Below are 26,334 nucleotides of genomic sequence, written 5' to 3'. Positions count from 1 at the left end.
CCTCCCCTTCAGGGTGAGCCTGTCCCCTCTCCCTCCCCTTCAGGGTGTGAGCCTGTCCCCTGCCCCCTCCCTCCCAGGATGAGCCTGTCCCCTCCCACTCGCCCTCAGGGTGAACCTGTCCCCATTCCCCATCCCTTCAGGGCTGCCCCTGCCCGAATCTCCCCCTCAGGGTGAGCCTGTCCCCGTGCCCCCTCCCCCTCAGGGTGAGCCTGTCCCCGTGCCCGTTTCCCCTCAGGGTGAGCCTGTCCCCTCCCCCCTCGCCCTCAGGGGGTGAGCCTGTCCCTCTCGTCCCTCCCCCTCAGGGTGAGCCTGTCCCCGTGCCCCTGTCCCCTCAGGGTGAGTCTTTGTCCCCCACTCCTTCTCTCAGCCCCATCACCTCCCGGCGTCCCTCTCCCCTCACCCAGCACTTCCGCCCGCGCCCCCTCCCCGCAGGCGGGACTTCCGCCCGCGCCCCCTCCCCTCGCCGCTGCGTCCTCTCCCCCGCCCGCGGCGAGCCTGGGCGCCTGTCCCGCGCTCCCCCGCCCCGGCCGCTGGTTGCAGCGGCGCAGAGGCGGCGGCCTCGTCCGGAGGGTCCGGGGCGCGCCGCTCCTCGTCCTGCTCCCGCTCCTGCCGCTCTCCTTCCTCCCGCTCCTCCTCCTCGCCGTTGCCCAGCTCGGCGAGAGCCGCGAGCGGCAAGATGGCGGCGCCCAGGCCGCCGCCCGCCCGGCTGTCCGGCGTCATGGTGCCCGCGCCCATCCAGGACCTGGAGGCCCTCCGCGCGCTCACGGCGCTCTTCAAAGAGCAGCGGAATCGGTAACGCCCGCGGCGCGCGCTCGGGGGCGACCGGCGGGCTGGCTGGCGAGGGCGCCGCCTCCTCCCGGGAGGGCTCGGGGTGGAGGCCTCTGCGGTCGGCCGAGGGGCCTCCCCGCGGGTCCTGGGCCCGCGTCCTCCTGCGGCGGCCTGGGGCCGGGACAGGCGTGGGGTCGAGGCCCTTGGCCGCCGGGTACCCCTTCTGTGCACTGAGCAGGCGCGAGGGCGGCCTGTACGTGCATGGGCTGTGGGAGGCCGTGGCGGGGACAGACCGCCGAGGCCCCGGAGCCCCGGCGCAGCTGGTCCAGCGCGGAGACACGTGCCGGAGGAGCAGGGTGCAGGGCGCCTGAGGACCAGCCGCCGAGCGGCGGGGCTGGGCTGGGCCGGCCCCACCCCCCGCCGGCCTGTCCGCCGGGCTGGGCCGGGCCGGGCCGGGCAGTCCGGTCCCCGGGGCCGCGCCTCGTGTTGGGTGCAAGAGCCCCGGGCCAGAGGGGCCGCCCTGCTCCGCGCCCTGCCCTCGACCGGCAGGGCGGCCGGGCGAGACGGTGCCCACCAGCCGACAGAGCTGGCTTTGGTTCCTGGCCCTACGAGCTGTGCCTTATTGGGTACTTCCTCCAAGCCTTACATTTCTTGCCTGAAACGGGAACGTAGTACACAACTTCATTGTTGGATTGTACAGAGGAACAAATAAAATAAAGCGTGTGAGAATATAAACTGTGACTCTCTCAGTCAGTGCTTGTTTGATTTCATTCTAGTTTTCTCTGGGCCTCGTCTTCTCAGCTATTTCATGGGAATAGTGTTGGAACAGTACCTCCTTGGTGGGATTGTTAGAAGGGTTAAATGACACAATGCACGTTAAATACTTAGGACATACTTGACACATAGTGCTAAATAAATGGTAGCTGACATTGTCATCATTTAATACATTTCTTGATGGTCCCCCCCGTGCCACGTTTTGTGCTAGGTGATGAAGTTGAAAAATGAAAAGTCCTTTCCTGGGAGGTCCTGTTCTGGGGAACCGGCAGCTAATTCTACAATCATGGGGTATGTACAAAGAGGAGAGGGTGCATTGAAGAAAGGGACAGCTAGATTTGGTCCGGCTCATCCCTAGAGGTCCTCTTGTCTTTAAACCAGACACCTTGGTCTAAGCTCTTGTACAGGGCACTGCTCCCTGGGCTTTTTGGGAGATATGTTGGTTGAATGAATGCTGCAGTGTATCTGTAACATGATGGACCCTCCATTTAGTCGATAATCAGTCATCAATCGTTTGTTGAGCAGTTACTCTGGAGCACGTTCTTTGCTAGGGGCTGAATGTGTAAAGGTGAATGTGACGTCATCCCTTTTTTCAAGCATGTTAGGGAAATTGCTGTGTAAACAAATTGTCATGGAGGTGTAGACAAGAAGAGGTGGTGGCACAGGGAGAGCTTGCGGATCTGGTGGATCGATTGGTGGGCCAGGAAAGGCTTCAGGTTACTTTGGCTGCATGGCTTACAGATGAGAGACCTAATTAGAACAGTGGATGCAAAGGGACCGTATGCTGACTTTGCAGGGTCCCTGAGAGGATTAAATGAAATAACATGGGTGAGGTGTCTGGTACAGAGGAGACATTCAAACATGAGATCACTTTTTAGAAGCTGTAGGATAAAATCCAGGACCCTGAGCCAGTTTACAAGGCCTTTCTTGACTCAGTCTGTTGTGAGGGGAGTTAATGGGGAACCATTAGAAGGTTTTTTCAAGGGAATGACATGATAAGATCTGCCTATTGGAAAGATCTCTCTGGCTGACATTGTAGGGGATAAATTAGAGAAGGTGAAGCTAGAGGCAGGGGACTTTTTAAGAAGCTGATACAGGGCTGGCCTGGTGGCCTAGTGGTTAAGTTCACACACTCTGCTTCAGCAGCCCAAATTCCCAGGTTCGGATCCCGTGTGCTGACCTAGCGCTGCTTGTCAGGCCACACTGTGGCGGCATCCCACATAAAATAGAGGAAGATTGGCATAGATGTGAGCTCAACAACAGTCTTCCTCAAGCAAAAAGAAGAAGATTGGCAACAGATGTTAGCTCAGGGCCAATCTTCCTCACACACACAAAAAAGAAACTGATACAGAAGCCCAAGTGAAAGAGAAAAGTACCAGAATTAGGACATTGTTTATGGAGGTGGATAGGATAAACGTTGAAAAATATTTACAAGGTTGAATGGACAGGACTGCATGGATTGGATTGTTGGGGAAGAGTGAGGAAATGGAGATGTTTCTCATATTTGGCTTTTTCTGCAGCAGTGTCTTTGTTCCAGGCAGAGTTTGGAGACCAGAAAAGGAGACCTGAGGTTCAGATCTTGGGATGCGGAGGCGGATAGTCGTGTGGTGGTACAGAGAGCTCTTCATGAGGGTTTGTAAGGACAGGCTTCTGGTTCTGTTCCTGCCACTGCATTGTTTTTTCATTTGGACACATCACTAGTTGCCCCTCAGAGGGGTGTCATGGAGTTTGGACCAGAATCCATGTGCTCTGAAAGGATCCCTCCAATGTAGGTGGACCCAGAGGGAAGATGGACCAAGGTGCCAGGAGCTGAATGGAACATAAAGTGGAGCAAAATGAGGCCTCAGAGTAGCAAATAGAAAACCCCAGAAAAAGCAAAAGCAGACTGAGGAAAGCACGAAAGTAATTGATGGGACAAAAAGAATCTTACCTGAAATAATATATTTTGTGATCCTTACCAGATTTTGATGCTGCAAAACAAACTTTTGTTTGTGGTGGCTGGAGTAATAGAAGTGTCATGTAGTGGGAAGAACTGTGACTTGGAAACCAGGTAGACCTGGACAAGTTCTTGGCTTCTCTCTCTGGACTTATTTCTCATCTTGAAAATTGGGATGATATTGCCCACTTTGCAGGATTATTGTGAGGATCTCTAATAATATGTATTAGAGATACACAGTGTTTTATGCATAGTAGATGCCATTTATTTAGCACTTGCTATTAAAAAGTAACTGGGCTGTGAGTGACTGGGAACCCCATTGTGTTTAATCTCCTGCCTTATAGAAGGCAGTTGAAGCTATTTCACAAAGGGGATAATTTATTTTAAGTTTGGGATTTCCAGGGAAAGGGGTCCCAGGATCTCATTACAATTTTTAGCAACCCTCAAGTATGAGAAAATTCTCATATCCCATTACAGTGAATTTAGATATGGTGACGAAGTCTTTGATACTCTGTCTTTCAAGAGGAGGAGGTTAATCCTCTCCCCTTGAGTGTGGGCTGAACTTAGTGACTTGCTTTTCAACAACAGAATATGGTGGAAGTGATGGTATGTGACTTCTGAGACTAGGTCCTAAAAGGCATTGCAGCTTCCTCTTTGTTCTCTCTCTTGGATCACTCACTCTGACAAAGCCAGCTTCCATGTCATGAGGATGCTCAAGCATCCGTGGAGAGAGATCTCTGTGTGAGAAATTGAGGCCTCCTGCTGATAGCCATGGGATGAGCAATCTTGGAAGTGGGTCCTCAGTCCCAGGCAAGCCTTCAGCCATGCGTGCAACCTCCTGAGAGACCCTGAGCCAGAACTACCTCACTCAGCCACTCTCAGATTCTTGACCCTCAGATCTGTGTGAGACCATAGATGTTATTGTTTTAAACTGCTTAGTTTTGGAGTAATTTTTTTTACAGCACTAGATCATTAATATACCAATCTAAATTCTTCATGCTCTGGATTAAATCCGTATTCTATAACCCACTTCTTGAATAGTGTCTTAATCACTAAAATCCATAAAAAATTATTGTCATAAAATATCAGTATTAGGATACTGCTCAGCTATTCTCTGTGCAGGGTAATTGTTTTTCTTACCTATTTTAAATTTGTTTTATACCTTTTGTTTAGTGTACATATTTGCATTTTTAGCATTTATTTAACCAGTGATTTTTCTTGCTGTGCTGTGGGTCTTTGCAAGTCATGTTAAATTCTTTCTGGAATAAAGTAAGATATAAATACATTAAAAATGCTATTTTTGGCCTTTTCCTGGAGGTTTTAGTTTCCAGTCCTTTAGTTACCATCACCGTGTGTCTCTACATGGTCTGTCTTTGTGATGTATCCAGAGTCCCCTGTTAAAGTGTAGAGCCAGTGAGATTCATTGTCATACTGTATGCCTCCACTGTCCATTAAGTAGCTACTCGCTACATATATTTAAGTAAATTAGAAATAAATAAGATTAACAGTTCTGCTCCTTACTTGCAGCAGCCACATTTTAAGTACTCAATAGCTACATGTGGCTAATGGCTACCTTATTGACATAACAGACGTGGGCTGTTTCCATCATTGCAGAAAGTTCTGCTGGGTAGTACTGCTCTATAATTTCTTTTCTTTCTATAGGGAAGATTATGTTCTGGTACTTGAATATTCATGAAATATTGTATAACACTTGGATACTACTTTCTGTAATTCTTCTCATACTTAAACTGATACCTCATTGCTCTTCCATTTGATAAGCTTCTTGAATAAAGTGAACATATCACATTCATTCTGTTGGTAGCATCCAGCATGGAGTCTGATAATTGTAGGTGCTTAAGAAATTCTTGTGGAATTTCTGCTATTTGTATAGCTTATTATTCATTGTGCATCCTTTGTCTTTTTCTTATATCCTTATGTAGACCTTTTTTTTAGCTTCTGTCATTATGGCTTATTTTTCTTGTTTAATCTGTGTTTAGTCAAAATTGTTTTTCTGTTTACTTCCGTCAAGGTTTCGTACATTCTATTTAGTAGTGCAGATATTTCCCTCCATACTTCTGAACTTTTTACCTTATAAATTCTATTTTCCTTTTTTAAAGAAAGCACTTATTACATTCTAACATACTGTGTAATTACTTATAGTACTTATACTGGTTCCTTATTTATTCTCTGTCTCCTTCCAGAATGTAAGGGCCATGAGGCAGAGATGTTTGGCTTTTTTGTAATTATCCTGTTTGGATAATAATTCTTGAATTTGATGTCTTTCTTCAGTTTGGGAAATTGTGAGCCACTATTCAAATATTGCTTCTCTTCCATCCTTTCCTCTCCTTCTGAGACTCTTCTTATACGTGTGTTAAACCTTTCACTATATTTTATGTATCTCATAGACTCCTTTCTGTATTTTCTTTTCTTTCTGAGCTTCTGTTTGCAAATTTTCTACTAATCTGCTTTCTAATTCTTTAATCCTCTTTTCTGCTCTATCTAATCTGCTGTCATCTATTGTGTTCTTAGTTTCAGGAATTGTATTTTTGAGTTGTTGTAGAATTAGTTTGATTTTTTCCAAGTAGATTACTCTGTTGAAATTCATTTTGTCATTTACCTTCATGATGATATTAATTATAGTTATTGTAAAGAATATGCCTGATAAGTTTCTATTGTCAGTTTTTGTCTTCTTGTGTTTAGTTATTTGGTCCTATCTTTTTTATTGAATGCTCAATGTTGTGAAGGAAAAACGGAGGCCATTTTCAGATATCGTCCCTTTGTAAAATATTTGCAAACTCAAAAGCAAAATCAATTCAAAAACTGTTTGTTTCAACAAATGATTGTGGAACAACTTGATATCTAATTGGAGTAAAATAAAACTTGACCCAGACCTTGCACCATTCACAAAAAAATATTTCAACATGAATCATAGACCTAAAAGTAAAACCTAAAACTATAAAATCTTGAGAAGAAAACATGGGAGAATATCTTTTGTGACCTTGAGTGTAGGCAAACATTTCTTATCCAAGACATAGATAAAACTAACCATGCAAGAAAAAATTGACTTTATCAAAAGTAAAAACTTATGCTCATCAAAAGACACCATTAAGAAAATGAAAAGGCAAACCATAGACTGAGAGAAAGTATTTGCAATACATGTATCTGACAAAGGACTTGTTTCAGAATATGAAAAGTGCTTCTACAACTCAATAAGAAAAAGAAACTCAGTTTAAAAATTGGGACGAAAACTTTTATCCGTTACAAAGGAAGACGTATAAATGCAAACACATGATAAAGTACTCACCATCATTAGTCATTAATGAAATGCAAATTAAAACAACAATGAGATACCACTTAATACTTTTTAGGGTGGCTATTACCAGAAAAATGGAAAATAAGTGTTGGTGAGGATGTGGAGAAATTGGAACCCTTGTGCATTGCTGGTGGGCATGTGAGATGGTGCACCTACTATAGAAAACAGTTTGGTGGTTCCTCAAAAAGCTAAACACAGACTATGACCCAATAATTCCACTCCTGGTGTATGCCCAAAAGAACTGAAAGCAGGGAATCAAAAAGGTACTTGGATGCCAGTGTTCATGGTAGCCTTATTCACAATAACCAAAAGATGGAAGCAGCCCAAGTGTCCATCAGCAGGTGAATGGATAAACAAAATGTGCTGTGTACACACAGTAGGATATTATTTAGCCATAAAATGGAATGAGGTACTGACACATGCTGCAACGTGGCTGAACCTTGAAAACATGCTAAGTGAAAGAAGCTAGATGTAAAGGGACAAATATTATTTGATTCCACTTATATGAAGTTCTTAGAATAGGCAAGTTCATAGAGATAGAAAATAGATTTGGGAGAGGCGGAGGGAGGACTTGTTGCTTAATGGTTCCAGAGTTTTTATTTGGGGTTTTAATAAAAAGTTTTGGAATTAGCAATGATGGTTGCACAACATTGTGAATACAATTAAATCCACTGAATTCTACTTTTTTTTTTTTTTTAAAGATTTTATTTTTTTCCTTTTTCTCCCCAAAGCCCCCCGGTTGAATTCTACTTTTAAAAATGGTCAAAATGGCAAGTTTTATATTCAGTATATATTTTACCACAGTTAAAAAAATTAACACAGTCATAGACTGCATAACGATGTTTCAGTCAACGATGGACTGCATATACGATGGTGGTCCCATAAGATTAGTACCGTATAGCCTAGGTGTGTAGTAGGTTATACCATTGAGGTTTGTGTAAGTTCACTCTGTGCTCACACAGCAAAGAAATCCCGATCGTTAAGCAACACATGACTGTAACGTAATAGACCAGAACCCACGGAATTACGCACTTTAAATGGGGGAATTGTAGCTACGTTAATTATATCTCGAAGCTGTTATGAACAAACAAAACCATAATGAGATACCTCTGCATACCTATTGGAATGGCTAAAATTAAAATGACAGCACCAGAATTTGGCAAGAATGTGGAGCAGCTGGAATTCTCATACATTGCTGGTGGGAGGGTAAATGGTACAACTGCTTTGGGAAACATTTTGACAGTTTTTTGTAAAGTTAAACCTACACCTGCCTATGACCCTAGGTATTTACCCAAGAGAAACGAGCATATATCCACAAAAGACTCGTAAAAGAAAGCTCATAGCAGCTTTCTTGATGATAGACAAATATTAGAAATAACTCAGATGTCCAGTGGAAGAATAGCTAAAACCATTGGTAATTAAAATGAATGAACCACCAGTATTTACAGCAACATGGATGAGTCTCTAAAGCACACTGAGTGAAAGAAGTCAGTCACAAGAGTAGGTATCGTATGATTTTATTTTTGTCAAGTTCTACAATTGGCAAAGCCAATCAGTGTTTGTCAAAAGGGGTTGGAGATTGCCTGGAAAGGAGCGTGAGGGAATTTTCTGGAGTAAAGGAAGTGTGCTGTATCTAGATGGGGATATTGATTGCCTCTTTGCATGCATTTGTCATAACTCATTAACATTTATGATGTGTATTTCAGTATGTAAATTATATCTCAGTTTTCTGCATGTAAATTATTACCCTTCTGCTTGCCACCTCCCAGAAGAACTTATTTGAGCTCAATCTCAGCCAGCATGGTTGAAGGACTTGGAGGAAGTATCACTGGCCTTTTTTGCTTGCTATTTGAGAGTTATCACTAGTAAAACAATATTTTTGAGTTGTAAAATTTGCTGTTAAGAAGAGAGAATTGAGCATTGTGTTCTCTAGTGTCCTCAATATCTTGGGAGCTAATTGGGTTTTCACAATTTTCGTCTATGCCGGACAGTGCTATTTCCACAGCCTGAGATGAGCTGAGGTGGTTGATATGTGAATGAATGCAATGCCTGAGAGCAAATCTAGAAAAAATGGAGGTAGTCTTGGAAGGATGAGGGAAGCAAATAGAAGATGTGGCACTGGGAATTTCAGCTCATTGGCCACTGAAGATGGCAGTTTAAGGGTGCTTTTGGGATCTTGCATTGCAGGGATAGCCATTAGTATCTTATCACCTGACTGGTTTGGGACCTGTGATCTCCTTACATGGAGGGGGGATTTACCCCAGCTTTTTGTGACCTCTGAATAATACAGGGCTCCTTGTGAGTCTGTTTTGCAGAATGGTTGAAAGAGTTTTGTTTTTTAAAAAACAATTTGTGTTTTGGGGGGCTTTTTTCCCTCTCCCCTCTTCTGCCTTGAAATGCACTGGTGTGAAATGCTGATGCCTTTGGGCTCGGGCAGTGGGTTGCAGAGGAAAAAGGCTGTTGTGAAGCATAAGTCTAGTTTCAAGTCCGAGTATGTATGAATTGGCAAATATTTTAACTTCTCTGAGCATCAGTTTTCACATTGGTGAAATGGGTGTTACAATAATGCCTGCATTGTAGGGTTGATATAGGTATTAGGGTGTGCTGTATGTAGAGTCTGGAATGGTGCCTGGTACATAGTTGGTGCCCAGAAAACCCCAATATTATTGCAGGCTATAGTCATAGGAGTGAAAAGAAATGAAATGTGTGGTAATTCTTGAGAATTTTGAATATTTTAAAATAGTGCTTGTAAAGTCTTTAATTTCACCTCCATTCCATGCTCAGTTTCTTGTTTTAATAGGCTTTTGGAACTGTCTCTGAAACTTTAGAATAAGAAACATATAATAACTTAGTGGAAGAAAAATGGTTTTTCAGATCCAAAAGATGTGGGCAGTAATTTCTTGCCAAAATTTTAATTCCTTGGTAGAAAGGTATTTTAGCAATATTAAATAATCTTAAAAAGCTATAAGAATTTCCAATAAAAAAGTGAATACTTGAAAATAATGTTATGACTGAAGCTGAGAAATTTAAATTTTTCATGGAATGACTGCTTTGGGAACTGACATTTAAAAAAAGCTATACGTGTATACTCAAAAAAGGAAATTGAAGCTTTTGTTAGCTTCCATCCTAGTGTTTTTGGTAGTTTGTTTGCTTATTTTTAAACTCTTGACAAATCAAAACCAATAAAATATATAATAAATGTTAACGCCTTTATGGAGGATGATATAACATAATTTAACAAGTATCCACGTATTTCACTTGAGAAATGAACAAATGTTAAACTTTTTTCTTGTTCTGTCAAATTCCAAAACGTTACTGGTACTGTTAACGTCCTCTGTATTAGAACAAATTACCCCACAAGTTAACGTCTTGAAATGACAAACATTGATTGATTGATTTATGAGCAAGATTGGCTCTGAGCTAACATCTGTTGCCAATCTTCCTCTTTTTGCTTGAGGGAGATTGTCCTTGAGCTAATATCCGTGCCAGTCTTCCTCTATTTTGTGTGTGGGATGCCACCACAGCGTGGCTTGATGAGCCAAGTATAGGTCCATGCCCAGGATCCAAACCCATGAACCCCAGGCCACTGAAGTGGAGTGCGGAACTTAACCACTACGCCGCTGGGCCAGCCCTCACAAACATTTATTTTTTTTCACACAGTTTATGAGGGTCAGGAATCTGGAAGTTGCTTAGCTGAGGGGATCTGGCTTAGTGTCTTTCACAAGGTTGCAGTCTGTAGTCTTCTGAAGGGCTGACTGGGGCTAAAGGACCAGATTCCAAGCTCGTGGATTCCAGCCAAGGTCAGGCATGTGGCTTTGGGCAGGAAGCTTTACTTCTCACTACTTGGACCCCTCCTGAGGGCTGCTCATGACATGGCAGCTGGTTTGTTGCAAAGCTAGTGATCCAGGAGAGTGTGCTCAAGATGGAAGCAGGAGTGTTTTTATAATCCCGGAAATGATGTACCCTTACTATTGCATGTTCTAATACTATTGCGTATTCTAATGGTCATGGGAGGGGTGACCACAGGAGGGGTCACACATAAGGGTGTGTGAATACCAGGAGGTGGGGATCATGGGGGGGGTGCTCTGTTTCACTTTCCAATTCCATTCCTCCCTCCTTACTTGATAAATGGTATGCCGTATTGTTTTGCTGCATGCTCTACAGTTTGCACTTTTTATTTACATTATGTTTTTGAGTGCTGCCGGTTTTCATACATAGAGAGCTAGATCATTAACTTCAATTGTTGTATACCATCATAAGAATACATCATAGTTTATCTACCTTTTTTCTTTCTGATGGATATTTGGATTGTCTTGAATTTTTGGTAATTCAAACAGCACTGCAGAGACCATCTTTCTAAACATATCTCCTCATATACTTGAGACTTTTTTTCCCCAAGAGCAGAATCTGAGGTAAGGACTCGGGTGAAGTAATTTACAAGGTGACCCTCAGTAATCAGGAGTGTGGGAGAGGAAAGCTGGACATGGAAGGAGAGACAAGCAGTGTCAGGATGCCTTATTGAGCTGGTAACTGTCGTGGGCAACTGAGGCTCAGTCCCACTGGGTGTCCCTGAGGAATGCACCTCTGAATTATCGGAATGGATGGCTGGGTAATTTATTAACTTGTTTCCCATTGGTTCAGAATTGCTCCTGGGGTCATTAACTAGGTTGAGAGTGTGGGGTGGGGGCCACCATGAGCATTTGTTACAGTCTGCTCTTTTCCTTAGACCCCCCTCTTGCCTGATAGTGTCTGGTCTATCACTGATTCTTCAAGGTTGTAGCTGGTTAGAGACTAAAAGAAAAGACCTAGACAGGTGTGTTAGTGCAACAAGCTACAGCCCCCACTGCTGCCACTCGTCCGGAGGCTGTAATTGGTGATTATCACGTGCCTTCTGCACCCGCCGTTCTAGATTTCCCTTACTATCTGCCAGCCCTTTAGCTAGGCTCTGATGCTATGGGGTCTGAGCCCTTGGTTGCCTTTCTCTTGTCAGTCTGTGGTTGCTGCAGTTGCCGGATTATAGTTTTCCCTAGACATGGAAGTACCAAGAGAAGTCCCATCGAATCCCCAAGTTCCAGATCTGTTCCTCCCTGCCCCCGTCTTGTAGTAGCAGCCCTGGCCTTTCTTGATAGCCAGGGTCAGTTACTTCTGCCAGTGTAGTGACTACTTTCTTTACCTGCAAGTCCGCTGGCTTGAGGATCCCAAAGTGCACATTCTGTAGATCGAGTTGAAGGCATACTAGATCCGTTTCTGTCCAGCCTGACGGAGGTGTTCTTCGTCTCAGACCCAGGACCTGGCCCAGCACGGTGTGGAGTTGCGGGTTGGGAAGCACAGGCTCTGCAGGTGGGTCACTAGGAGAGGGAGGAAAGGGGCCGGTTTTTCTTAGGGTTAATTTTTCTCTTTGAACCTTTAGTTTACTGGCTCACCTTGAGTGAGAGATTTATTATACCGCAGGCCCCCCTTATCTGCAGGGGGTACATTCCAAGACCCCTAGTGGATGCCTGCAACCACGGATAGTACCGAACCCTATATATACTGTGTTTTTTACTAGACATACATACCTGTGATAAAGTTTAATTTATAAATTAAGCACAGCAAGAGATTACCAACAACAATAATAAAATAAAACAATATAACAATGTACTGTCATAAAAGTTATTGCAGATTTTAGCAACCTCAGCATTTTTCGTACTAAGTTGAGAATTGTCACCTTTTCATTAAAGGAAGCACTTTGCAGCTTCTGTTTGGCATATCCGAATTGCCAGCATCACTACTCTTGTGCTTTGGGGGACCATTATTAAGTAAAATAAAGTTTACTTGAACACAAGCACTGTGATACCATGATAGTCGGTCTGGTCACTGAGGCGGCTACTAAGTGACTCCCAGCCCGGTAGCGTATACAGCGTGGATTCACTGGACACAGGGATGATTCGCCTCCTGGGCAGGACGGAGCGGGGCAGCATGAGATTTCATCACACTACTCAGAATGGCACGTAATTTAAAACTTTAGAATTGTTTATTTCTGGAATTTTCCATTTAATATTTTCAGACTGTGGTTGACCAAGTGTAGCTAAAACTGTGGAAAGCAAAACTGCGGATAAGGCGGAACCACTGTATCTCTGGGCTCACTCCTCCCTGTTTCGTGGTTTTACATTTTCCTCTACCTGTTTCCCCAGTGACCCTAGCCTAAAATCAGATCTTCTATTGGTGAGTTATGTCATAGTGATTTTGTGGGCATTGTGTGTCCGGTCACTAACCTGGCCAGTGTCTTGGACCAGGTCGTATTTCTGAAGCTGTCTTGGCTTCCTCCTGATGTTGGAGGCGCACAGCTTTACGTGTAACTTACGCACAGGGCTGCCTTGAGTGCAGCTCTTTTCCTCCACCTTCAGACGCATGGGGGACCTGGCCGGCGCTGAGTTTCACATAGTGGCTCTGATTGCCACAAGGTGTAGGGGGCTTTCAGTTCTAATCATCCTGCCAGCGTTGAATTGCTGATGGCCACTGCCCATTCTGAACGTGTTCCACTCTTTGGTTTTAAACATGATTATAGCTGAGCCTTTCCATTCAGTTTTTGGTGCATGGAGATATTTACTTTGTTTTAAAGTTGATCTGTATATTTATAATTTAAAAAAATAATCGTATGATTACATTGTTTGAAAGGAAGAGGAGATGTTTAAGATGTGAACTCCTTCCTCACTGCACTTTTCATTTCCTAATGAAGTACCCTTTTACACGTCTTTCTCCCAACTTGATTGCGACTTTGGTGAGGGCCAGGACTGTCATCTTTATTGTGTTTCCCAGCACAACTCCTGGTCTATTTTGGGTGCTCAGTACATGTTGAATTGAATAGAGCAATGAGGAGCCAATGGCTGTAAGGAGAAAATCACTTCTTAGTGTCGGACAGCCAGTCGATAATGATTGCTCTAATTATTTAAAAGTTGTTAATTTGGTTTACTTACTTTCATTTATTTAATCACTTCACATATGCTGTGTACTGTGCTCTGCGTTGAGTGCTGCAACTGTAGTTGATACAGCATAAGTAACTATATCTCACTTCTAACCATGAAAGTGAAAATAGCTCAAATCCTGTAATATTAAATTTATAAATATAAATGTCTTAGGCCTCCATTCCTTTGCTCATATATACATTCCTAATTTTCTGTCAAGGTTTAGTTACCATTTCACTTCCTACTGAAAACCTTTTTTGGCTTTCTAGATGCCTCTGCCCTGTATATATATTCTCTGGCACTCTGTGCTTACCTCTTTCAAAGAACTTCATGAAGAGTATTAGAGTCACTTAATCACCTGCTGGTCCCACTAGAATGAGAGCAGCCTGAGGGCAGGATTCTTATTTACCTCTGTATTCTCAGTACCAACTTTAAGACATAGTACACTATGAGCACTTGATAGTACTTTCATTATTTCCTTGAATATTTAATATTTCTTGAGTCATTAGTTATAAAGTGAGAGCATAGAGGAAAAACTGTAGTAAAGAAGGTACAGAAAAATGATCGAATATGACAGATGACTGATTTCAAGAGGTACGAAATGTCTTGGTATTACTCATTGTTTGTATAAATGTATTGACTAACTTTCATAAAGAATGGGAATAAATTTAGTACGTTATAGGTCAACATACTACAGAACTCAAAAATAAGCCTATTCATCTGTGTGTATACATACATTCACATAGGTTTTCCCCACACATTACTGAGCCTCTGGCCTGAAAGAGTCTTTGATGCATGAAAAACAAAAAAACAAAAAATGAAACAAAACAAAAAACACAAAAACCCACACGAGTTGTCACTTTGGCTAAGGATGCCATGTGGCGTCTTGACTCAACCATGATTCAGATCAACTCTGTTGAGAGAGAACATCAATTAAGTTACACTATAAAAAGCACTTTTTAGAGTGTGATGACAATTTCCTTTATTTTTACCTGTGCCATGAGCTGGAATACCACATGGAACTATTTAGTAAGGTGTTCTGACTCAACTTCAAAATACAGATGTGGTCAGTGTGAGCTACCCCTCACATTCAATTATCTTAAATGGACAAAGTAGACAGGAAAATGTTTGAGCCAGCAAATCAAAATAAATAAGGTTAGAATTCTGACCAATAGTACCCTCAGAGGAGAGTTTCTTAGTTCTCTTTCATTCTTCTAGTCTTTTGTAGTGGTCCTTGGATCCAAGGGCGTGGTCACTGGACTGTGGGCAAGGACACTTACTCAAAGGCAAAGGAACCCTGGGACTGACTCTAGGCTGAGTCAACCTCTCTGATGGCCGCAAGCCTAGAAAGTCATGTTAGAGTTAAGATGATTTGTAAACAAGCCATACTCATTGTAGCCATTCGGGAGTTGATATATATAGTGCTTAGAAAAGTGCATGGCACAATTTAAGTGTTAGTGACTATCATCATCCTTGAGAATATTATAAAACTTTATCAGAAGACATTAAAGAAAACTTAAATGGTAATATGTACTATTATGTGATAGGAAACCTTAGTAGCGTAAAGACATCGGTTCTCCCCAAATTGACCTGTGGTTTCAATACCATTCAAAATAAAATCTCAACAGGATTTTTGCTGGAAATTCACAAGCTGATTTTCTGATTTATATGGGAGGCTCCTAGGTTTTCTGTTACTCCTTGACTCCCTTAAGTCTTTATATGAATTTTTTTCTGACTCCTCAGCTCTTAAAACCCTTCCCATGTGCTGTCAGCAAAATTACCTATGTCCTCAACTTCTCTGAACATTCCTTTCATCTTCTTGATTTAAGTGAAATATGGCTAACTTCTGAGGACATGCCTTTCCCAGGTGGTCTTCAGAGTGGGAAGCTTTTTCTCCTACATCTAATATACTGCTTGGTTTGAAGATGTGTAAGTATTCTCCTTGATTGTCATTGCTGCTTCCAGACCTTTTTCCTCCGCAAACTCTCCGACTTTTCATCTCGCGCCGTTGGAGTATGCCACATATATCATCTCCTTTGCTGTTAGAAGAGATCTGTGGCTCACTCCACCTACCTCATTCCTTGAAGAATTTAGCTCTAGTTTGCTGTTAAGTCTGCATTATTCTTGTCTTAAATCAGTGTTTGTGTAGGTTATCCTTTCATTATTCTGGGCTTTTATTTCCTTGACTTTCTCTCCTTCAGTGAGCTTGACCTCCACCCCATGTAACCACACACTGCCGTGTGCTACCTCGGCCTTATCATTAACTGTAGCTGCATTCCTCCACTATCTTAACTTCAGGAGTCCCACTCTGTGGCCCATTTCATCCTCTCTCTCTCAGCCTCCTACTCCAACAAGACTTCGGTCCCACCAGGACCTACAGTCTGTTGCTCTGCAACTTCCTACCTACTGTCCCTTTTGTTCCTCACGTCCACGTTTCCCTTCTTAATCCAGTTTAGACCTATGGATCAGTAATAAAAGCATTCTTCTGTATCCGTCCTCAATTCCTGTGCCTCGTCTTTTAACTTGTTATACTTTCCTGGTAAAACTCCAGCTCTAGTTAAATCTAGCTTGCTGTTTCCTTTGCTCCTGCTCCCAGTTAACTGATCAAGGCTGGAGAGAAGCTGAAACCATGATGATGGGTCTGCCTTTAAACTGGTGATCACTGACCTCGGTTAGGCGTTTAGTGCTACCTGGCCGTCCTGCTCTATTTCCCTAGTTCATTTAATCTCCTGCTTTCCTGGTCAGCTGTTTTATGCCTTTTGCTCTCCTTGTCTTCATTGCCTCTCCTTCATCCTCATCTTCCTATTTTACCGAGAAAATAGGAGCAACCAGAAGATAATTTCCAGGAACTCCCATCACCCTTTCTACCTACCTACCCACCTCTGTACCCACCCGCAGTTTCTCCACTGTGGGCCTGTATGAGAAGGCCCGTAATCTCCCTTCTCTTCTGCTACTGTGAATGAACTGTCTTGCTCTGAATGCCAGCCCCCCTCAGGTTTGCACTAAATTCTGCTCCCTTTTGCATTCATTGCCTCAGGAATTCTCTTTCCTCCCTTCCTTTTCTTAAATCATCAGTTTTACTTTTTCTGTTGTATTATTTCATCAGTTTATAGATCTGCTGTAATTTTTCCCACCCTAAGAAAAATCTCTCCCGTTTCCCCAAGCTGTGATCCCATTTTTCTGCTCTTCTCCGAAGTTTTTTTATATTCACTTACTGCATTTTCTCTTTTCTGTTGAACCCATTCCACTGGCTAAATCCAGTGGTCTTCATCTTAAATCCTTATATTACTCGACGTAGCAGCTGCACTTGACGTAGTTCATCACTTCTTTCTCCTTGAGACGCTTTCTTCACTTGGCTTCCAGAGCACCACCCGCTTCTGATTCTCTTCTTACCTTATTGGCTATTCTTTCTCCCATCCCAGAGCTCAGTCCTGAGACCTCTCATCTCTCTCTGTATGCTTACTCCTGTGGTGACCTCATTCAGTCTTGTGGCTTTAGTACTTTCCATTTGCTGGTGACTCTAACATTTTCCTTTAGCTGGACCTTTCTCCTGAATTCCACGCTTGTCCATTCATCTGCCTACTCCACATTTCCACTTGTATTTCTAACAGGCACCTCAAATTTAACAAATCTGAAACTAAACTCCTGATTCTCCCATCCTTCACATATCTTCATGGCAATCTTCTCTGTTTCGGTAAACAGCAAATACATCTGTGCATTTATTGCTTAGGCCAAAGTTTGGAGTCATCCTTGACTCCCGTTTCTGAAATACCCCTGAAAGCGATTTATCATCAAATCTTGTTCGCACTACCATCAGAATTTATCCAGAATCTGATCTCTGCTTACCATGTTTTTCCAAAAAGAGCTGCTGCCACTTTTTTCCAAAAATAGTTTCCTAACTGGTTCCTGGAGTCTTCTCTTTCCCCCCCTTCGATCAGTTCTTTACAGAGTAGCTGGAGGGATCCTTCAAAAATGAAAGTCAGATGATGTCGCTCCTCCATGGCATCACATCAGGCTAAAGCTAATATCCTTTCATGGCCTTCGGAGCCTGTGCGGTTGGCTCCATCTTACCTCTGACTCACGGTACACTTTCATTCCCTCATTGGGCTTCTGCCGAGCCAGACCCCCCACTTTTCCTGTGACATCTCAGATATGCCTTTGCCTTCCATCCTTGCTCTTCTCCCAGGAACGTGCATAGTTCGCTTCCTCACCTTCTTTAGTTCTATGCTCAAATACCACTTCTTAAATAAGCTTTTTCTTTTTTCTGCTTTTTCTCCCCAAACCCCTCCAGTACATAGTTGTGTATTTTAGTTGTGGGTCCTTCTAGTTGTGGCATATGGGACGCCTCCTCAGTGTGGCCTGATGAGCGGCGCCATGTCTGTGCCCAGGATCTGAACCAGCAAAACCCTGGGCCGCTGAAGAGGAGCACGCAAACTTAAGCCCTCGGCCACATGGCCGGCCCCCTAAATAAGGTTTTTAACAAGGTCTGACATACAAATCTTTCTCTACCTAAGAATATATACATTCTCTATATATTTTCTTCCAGAATGTTATAGTTTTGCCTGACATACATTCCTAAATCCATCTGGAGGTACTTTTTCAGTAGGGTTATAAGTAAGGGTCCAGTTCGCTTTTTTTCCCCTGTGGGTGACAGTTGTTACGGCACCTCACAGAACAGTCCAGGCTTTCCCTACAGATCTTTAGTGCTAGCACTGACATTTATCAGGTTTCTCTAGGTGCACAATGCTGTTCCTGGACACTCTATCCAGTGGTTTATTTGTCCACCTCTGTATAATTTCACCTTCTGTTAGCTTCTTTCACTTGGCATAGTGCATTTGCGATTCTCTCTGTTCTGATGAAAGATGTATTTTTACTGTGGTGAGGACAATGGGAAAGGGGGAAGCATGTGATTTTTGGGGGGAGATGGGGAGGATATGTTTGGAACTCTTTAAAGCAGGGGTCACTAAGCTATGGTCTGTGGACCAATTGTGACCCACCACTTAGTGTTGTTTTTTTTTCCCAATGACCTTTGAGTTAAGAATGGTTTTTACTTTTTTTTTTCTCGCTGAGGAAATTTCCCCCTGAGCTAACATCTGTGCTAATCTTCCTCCTCTTTGTATGTGGATCACCACTACAACATGGCTGCTGACAGTAGTGTAGGTTCACACCCTGGAACTGAACCCAGGCCACCAAAGCAGAGTACGCTGAACTTAACCACTAGGCCACGAGGCTGGCCCTGTCTTTTTGTTTTTTGTTTCTTTTTTTGGTGAGGAAGATTGTCGCTGAGCTAATGTCTGTGCCAGTCTTCCTCTATTTTGTGTAGAGGATGCTGCCACAGCATGGCTTGATGAGCAGTGTGTATGTCCGCACCTGGGATCCGAACCTGTGAACCCCGGGCCGCCAAAGAAGAGTGTGCGAACTCAACCACTATGCCACTGGGCCGGCCCCCCCGGCCCCAGTTTTTATATTTTTAAATGGTTGGGTAAAAACAAAAAAGTAAAATCTTGTGACTCATCAAAATTATATAAACTTCAAATTTCAGTCCACGAAAATAGTTTTGTTAGAACACAGCCACGTTCACTCATTTGGATATTGCTTATGCACTACAACGGCAGAGATGAGAAGTGTGACAGAGCTGTCAGGCCCTCAAAGCCTAACATATTTACTCTGCCTCTTTACAGAAAAAGTTTGCCAGCCGTGCAAAATGGATTGGTCTGGACTGTCGGGACTACTTGAGAGTCCTGGATGTGACAGAAGAGGGGAAGAGAGTGTAAAAAGGGGAGTTTTGAGGTCTGCAAAGATGAACTTCAAAATTTTGCCCTAGGCTGTCTCTGGCAGGAGATAGAAATGTCTTTATTTTCTATTTTTGTTCCATCCAGCCCAGTAAAATCCGTAAGCAGTTTATAGTTTTAAATAACAACTGCTGATTGTTATTTTAATCTCTGAACTTGTGTGTATTTTAATAGTTTTTCTTAGTGACAGTGGTTAAACTATTCTAAACCACATATGCCAGTTTTTAATTAAATCTAAGGTATTAGAATAAATCTTAGCAAGTATGAAAGTCTTGGTTGTGGCATTACAATGACTAGCATTTAGTTTCCTTTTCAGTAGGAGGTTCCATCTGATGAGTTAACTGTAAAATGTGTGTACATATAGTATATTAGACCTATCTAGCCTGTTACAGATAATCACAAGTAGTTTTCTTTAACTTTACTCAAACAGGACTTGCCAAGATTAAACCTACATATCTGTTCAAACTTGAAGGAAATGAAATTCTACCTTTTGTGTAATTCAGAGGCTTATTTTTCATTCTGTAATGTAACATTTCATTTAAAAGTTGTCCTTAGGGTATACATTCCTATCTAATAGGAATGTCTAACGGTTGAATTTTAATTGTCCTCCTAAGTACTTTCTGCCTTCTGTGAATGAAGTAGCTAAGCTTTTTAAAGTCTTTGTGAATATTTTGTGTTAGTTTGGTCAAAGAAGAAATGACAGCAGTTTTTATTATTAATAACATTTGCAATATAGGAATGATTGAGTGATCTTTGCTAGCTATTTCACTGTCATTAATCATTGGACATATTTAGCTGTGTTGTCTTGATAGTGAACGCAGAATTTGCGGGCAGAGTACATTAGGACTACTTTGGATCTCTAATGCCAAATAGCTTTCTTTCAAGGTTATAGAGAAGGAAAAGAAGTATAGGAGAGAGTTAAATGCTTTCATAGTATTTACTGTTAGTGAATAAAAGCTATAGCTATTTTTGTATGGCTCTAGAGGAAAGGGTGGTTTTCCTCCCGGCTTTTACAGAGGGGTCCAGACGTCTAAGAAGCAGTCTCTGCTCCCAAGGAGTTTAAAGTACGGGTAATTGGGTTACAGCTCCTCTTCCCTTCCTCTCCCTTTAAGCTGATCCGTTCTGTCATTCAGTGGGGAAGGGGAAATTAGAAGTTTGTTAAACATCAGTCATAAGATATTTACATCTTAAAATACGGCCATTTTTCAAGTTTTTGAGTTCCAGATATGTAGATTTCTCATTGAGAATGGAAGAGTTGAGCTGGTGTCTCAGTATTTCCCTTTTTCCAGTTACTGCTGCACATGACACTGATCCACTGCTCACACATCACGCCTGGTGCCTGGCTGAGACGCAAGCTCAGCAGGTGTTTGGATCGCATAGTCTGTGAATTTGTCAGATCCACGCCGAGTGTGCAGACAGTCTCATCACTCTTTTAAACTTGAACAAATACAATTAGGGTATGCCAGTTTTGGGCCCTAGAGATACAGGAAAAAATTATATGCTCTGTTTTTCCGGCATCTGTAGTCTAGCTGGGGAGAGAGATAAGATAAATGGATATAATATGATCTGGATAAGTGTTATTCCAGTCTTGTGGACTGAGGTCCAGTGGGCCGGAGATGGGAGCTGGTTCACCTGGGCTAGTGGAGGAGTTTCACCGGGGCTGAGAGTTTTCAGAAGACCTAAAAGGAGATTCAAGATCCTTCCAGCGGAGATCTGGGTGGGGATGGTGTGAAAGGGGCATTCTGGTAGAGGGCATATGTTTGAGCAGACAGAGAGGATTGCAAGTGCTTAGTGTTTTCAGGAATCCATGAGTGTGCAGCCTGGGGAGAGCAAATGGCAGTGATTGCAATCCAAATTTATTTTCTCTTTATACAGCAGATGTGAATTATTGTGTGCTGAATAGATGCTGCCATGATTGCTGTTTAGTAGCTATTAATAGTTATTTCTATTTCAGGAATATTTTGATTGGCCTTAGCTCAGTTAAAAATTTTTCTTTTGGTTAAAAGTGTAATAAAGGAGAAAGGCATGATGCATATGTGACAAATTAACATGCAACTTTGGGAATTATTCACAGATAGTTCATGACTTATTAATTGTTCTCTGGTTGGAATATCAGTTATCCAATTTTTCCTAAGAACAATGCTTTTCTTCTTTTTTTTTAAGTTTTAGTCTTTTCTTTTTTTTCTTTGAGTTCGTAATAGTTTACATCATTGTGAAAGTTTAGTTGTACATTATTTCTTGTCTGTTACCACATAAGAGCTCCCCTTTACCCTCTGTGTCCACCCCCCTTCCCCTGGTAACCACTGAACTGTTTTCTTTGTCCATGTGTTTGTTTCTATTCCACATGAGTGAAATCATCTGGTCTTTGTCTTTCTTGGTCTGGCTTATTTCACTAAGCATAATTCCCTCCAGGTCCTTCCATGTTATGGCAAATGGGATGAATTTGTCTTTTTTTCTGACTGAGTAGTATTCCATTATGTATATATACCACATCTTCTTTATCCAGTCATCAGTCAGTGGGGACCTGGATTGTTTCCATGTCTTGGCTATTGTGAATATGCTGCTGTGAACATAGGGGTGCATGTTACCTTGGATTGTTGATTTCAAGTTGTCTGGGTAGATACCCAGTAGTGGGATAACTGGGTCGTATGGTAGTTCTACTTTTAGTTTTTTGAGGAATCTCTGTACTGTTTTCCATAGTGGCTGCACCAGTTTGCATTTCCACCAGCAGTGTATGAGGGTTCCCTTTTCTCCACACCCTTTCCAACATTTGTTATTTTTTGTCTTAGTGATTATAGCCATTTTAACAGGCGTAAGGTGGTATCTTAGTGTAATTTTGATTTGTATTTCCCTGATGATTAGTGATGTTGAACATCTTTTCATGTGTTTATTGGCCATCTCTATATCTTCTTTGGAAAAATATCTGTTCATATCCTCTGCCCATTTTTTGATCGGGCTGTTTGTTTTTTTATTGTTCAGTTGTGTGAGTTCCTTATATATTATGGAGATTAACCCCTTATTGCATATAGGATTTGCAGAAATTTTCTCCGAATTTGTGGGTTGTCTTTTGGTTTTGATCCTAGTTTCTTTTGCCTTGCAGAAGCTCTTTAGTCTGATGAACTCCCACTTGTTTATTTTTTCTTTTGTTTCCCTTGTCTGAGAAGACATGGTATTTGAAAAGATCCTTTTAAGTTCAATGTCAAAGAGTGTATTCCCTATGTTATCTTCCAGGAGTTTTATAGTTTGACTTATCTTCAAGTCTTTGATCCATTTTGAGTTTATTTTTGTGTATGGCGTGAGATAATGGTCTACTTTCATTCTTTTGCATGTGGCTGTCCAGTTTTCCCAACACCATTTATGGAAGAGACTGTCTTTTCTCCATTATATATTCTTGGCACCTTTGTCGAAGATTGGCTGTCCATGTATGTGCGATTTTATTTCTGGGCTTTCATTTCTGTTCCATTGATCTGTGTGCCTATTTTGTACCAGTACCATGCTGTTTTGATCCCTATGGCTTTGTACTACACTTTGAAGTCAGGGATTGTGATACCTCCAGCTTTGTTCTGTTTTCTCAGGATTGCTTTAGCAATTTGGTGTCTTTGGTTGCCCCATATGAATTTTAGGATTCTTTGTTTTATTTCCGTGAGGAATATGATTAGGATTCTGATTGGGATTGCATTGAATTTGTGGATTGCTTTGGGTAGTATGGGCATTTTAACTATGTTTATTCTTCCGATTCATGTTCATGGAATCTCTTTCTGTCTCTTCATGTCATTATCTATTTCTTTCAATAATGTCTTATAGTTTTCAACAGTGCTTTTCTTTGATCTTGTTTAGTCTGCCATTGTTTGATTCCAAAGCTTTGCTGTGCTAGATATCAATTTTGAGTAAAACAGGTGTTAGGATTTCAGAGAGTGACAGCAGGGACCATTCACAGAGGAAGATGGGTGCCCATGTGAGACGTAGCTTGTAGAGAACCAACTGAAAGAAATCATAGTGACTTCTTTATCACAGGCGTAAATACATATAGCTAAATTTCTTAGCTATTTTAGTAGAAAAAAGAGGCTTTATTGTAGATCATTCAAGTTGTATAATTATTCTTTTATTTTGACTGTAAGATTAAATAATAAATATCATCAAAACTTTATGCTGGTGTTGCAGATAGAGGTAATTAGGTTTATTGTTTGTTGTAGAAATAGTGATCACTCCTGGCGTTCTTCAGAATGTTTGAAACCATTGGGTATTTTCTTAGCATATTAGTGTCTGCACTATTTGGTACTCTTTTTAAAACTATCTTGAGAGTGTTAGTGAATATTCTTTTTATGGCATATTGTCACTGAAAGTGGCTTACATACTTAATTGTTTCATACAGTTATTGAGGCAGGATTAATGCTGTACCCTTCAATTTTCACTTTTTTATTTGGTCACTGAGACACTGAGTCCAAGCTTCATGATCCACATTTAGAGAGGGCTGATTGGTAAGATATGGGCAAATTATTTTACATGTGATTTCCTGATTTTTAGTTGATTAATTTACATTCTGCCTCTTTCCCAAAACAGATTTGAAGTGCCTTAAAAAATAAATACAGTTAAATAAAATAGGATCAGGGAGGAAACTGGAGAGAGGGGAAAAGCCAGAAAGGAAAAATAAGATATTAATACTCAAAGTCATGCCATGGGGTTCACAGTGTTAAAGAGGGTCATAGATTTGACTCTAGACTTCCTAAAGGCCCAGACAGAGAAGAAAACATGATAAATAATGTGATTTATATCATCTGTCCATATCGATAAAGACCCACTGCTTGGAGTACAAGTCCTCATGATGCTGAAGCTCAAGAAGAGAAGTGTCTCGTCCGGGCTCCAGGAAGGGGGAGATTTATGAAGTGTCTCTGCCAGCCCTGAGTAAGCACAGTAACTTGGGGTGATGCTGTGTCAGGAGTCCTGTAGAAATGTGCAGCTCCCTGAGGGTGTGGCTTAATCTAGGGATGGAGTGGCGAGCGATGTGATTCACAGTGAGAGCAAAAGGAGAAGGTTCACATGGCCAGAACTGGTCTGTGAGGATCTCTTAAATTGTCCAATATAGCAATTTTTCTCCTAATATTGAAACAGATTGCTGTTTCCTTAGAGGATTCATGGAATGAGGAAATTGGCTTGCATTTAGGTGCCATGTTGCACAAAAAAATTCTTATCTTCAAAGCTGTGTAATGATAGCCAGTTCAGGTGGTGCTCCTGGCATGAGAGCCATGTGGGAACTGAGATGCCCAGAAGGGACAGCCACAGGTTCTCTTCTCTGAGCAGGCACTCTCTGAGAAGAGTGCACTCTCTGGCATGTTCTCTGGCATGTTCTCTGTCTGTCTGTCTGTCTGTCTGTCTGTCTCCCTCTGTCATCCCTCCCCCCCGATCTGTGTAGTTGACTATATATAAGCTCAGAGCATGTGTTTCCCGCTTCTCTGTATCTAGAGAATGGATAGTATATTCGCCCCTCAGGCAATCCTTCGTGAATATTGTTTCTCGTAATTGTACTTTAGGTACATATTAGGTGACAGAGGACGCGGTTATAGTCTCTATCTAGAACATGAAATGCAGATCTTCTGTTTGGGTTCTAGGGCAAATCCATCAGTATAAACAGTCACCTTAAAGTGGGATTGGGTTGTCACAGGGACTGGAAGTACTAAAGCCAGACTGCTTCAGTTGGAACTGTGGCTCTGCCAGTTATTAGCTGAATGATAGAGGCAAGTTACTTAGACTTCTCTCTACTTCAGTTAGCTGTAAAGCAGAGGTGACAGTATTGGTTTCGTAAGGTTAAAGCAAGGATTAAATGAGATAATACACAAAAAGCTTGATAAGAACAGTGTCTGGCTAAGCCTCAATATATGTAGCTCCTTTATTTTGTGTTGTAAATTAAGGAGCTGCAACAGACAGGCCTAGCCCACCTCCCCACAGAAATAAGTTGAAGCAGTGTTCTGAACAGGACATTTGGAAATTAGATTCTTTTTTTCTGGTTTGTAACAATTCTATCCTTTTTCAGAGAAACAGCACCCAGGACTATCTTCCAAAGAGTTCTGGATATCCTAAAGAAATCTTCTCATGCTGTGGAGCTGGCCTGCAGAGATCCATCCCGAGTGGAACATCTGGCTTCCAGTCTGCAGTTAATAACAGAATGCTTCAGGTGTCTCCGAAATGCTTGTATAGAGTGTTCTGTGAACCAGAATTCAATCAGGTAGTGTTCTTTGCAGTTACATGCGTACCTTTGATGATATTTCTTTGTATGTGTGCATGGCTCTGTCATGTTAAGTTATCCATTAGCAATTGTTTGGGGATTATAGTGTCATCCATTGTTATTACAAGGCTATCTTTACGTCTCCAGGGGAGAAGTGCTCTGCAGCTCTTACCTCTGGGATTCTTTGACTAGTGTGTAATGGTATAACATGTTTAACATTAGGGGTTGGTTAGGTTTATCATTTGTATTTCTAGTATGTTTTGAGGTATTTGGTTTTCTTCATAGCACAGGGATTTGAACTTAATTTTGATTCTTTGCTCCTAGATTCTGCCTGCCTAAATGCACATGCAGATTTCGACCTCACTTTTCTTATAAATGTTTTGATTAGTTTTAGTGTGTTAGTTACCTTTGTGTTTACTTTGAACAAGGAGCGCATTTTGCAGATTTCTAAGAAGACCTTTTAGGATTTCGTTAAGGTTGTGTAAAGCTGCAGTCTCTGCTTCAGCTATTGTATAGCGTGCACGTTTTTGAAAGTCGTTAAAATGGTGAGCGAGAGAATCGCCAAGTACTGCTCTTGTTATTTCACA

The 26,334-nt window shown here is 42.0% G+C and overlaps 1 protein-coding gene across 2 annotated transcripts in view; it reads left to right on the top strand.

Annotated features, from left to right (window-relative positions):
• The first annotated feature begins 287 nt into the window (after positions 1-287).
• Positions 288-26,334, top strand: part of ATXN10 (ataxin 10) — a 189,815-nt gene continuing 163,768 nt past the window's right edge. The window contains exons 1-2 of one of the 2 annotated variants that reach the window (XM_046646358.1): positions 288-792; positions 25,556-25,747. In XM_046646358.1, coding sequence (XP_046502314.1) covers positions 677-792; positions 25,556-25,747 — 308 coding nt within the window. In that variant the 5' untranslated portion in view covers positions 288-676. The remainder of the gene's footprint in view (positions 793-25,555; positions 25,748-26,334) is intronic. The other variant, XM_046646357.1, reaches the window with a different exon arrangement.

This window comes from Equus quagga, chromosome 19, assembly GCF_021613505.1.
Source record: "Equus quagga isolate Etosha38 chromosome 19, UCLA_HA_Equagga_1.0, whole genome shotgun sequence".
NCBI lineage: Eukaryota > Metazoa > Chordata > Mammalia > Perissodactyla > Equidae > Equus > Equus quagga.
This window is presented reverse-complemented; position numbering and strand designations above follow the sequence as displayed.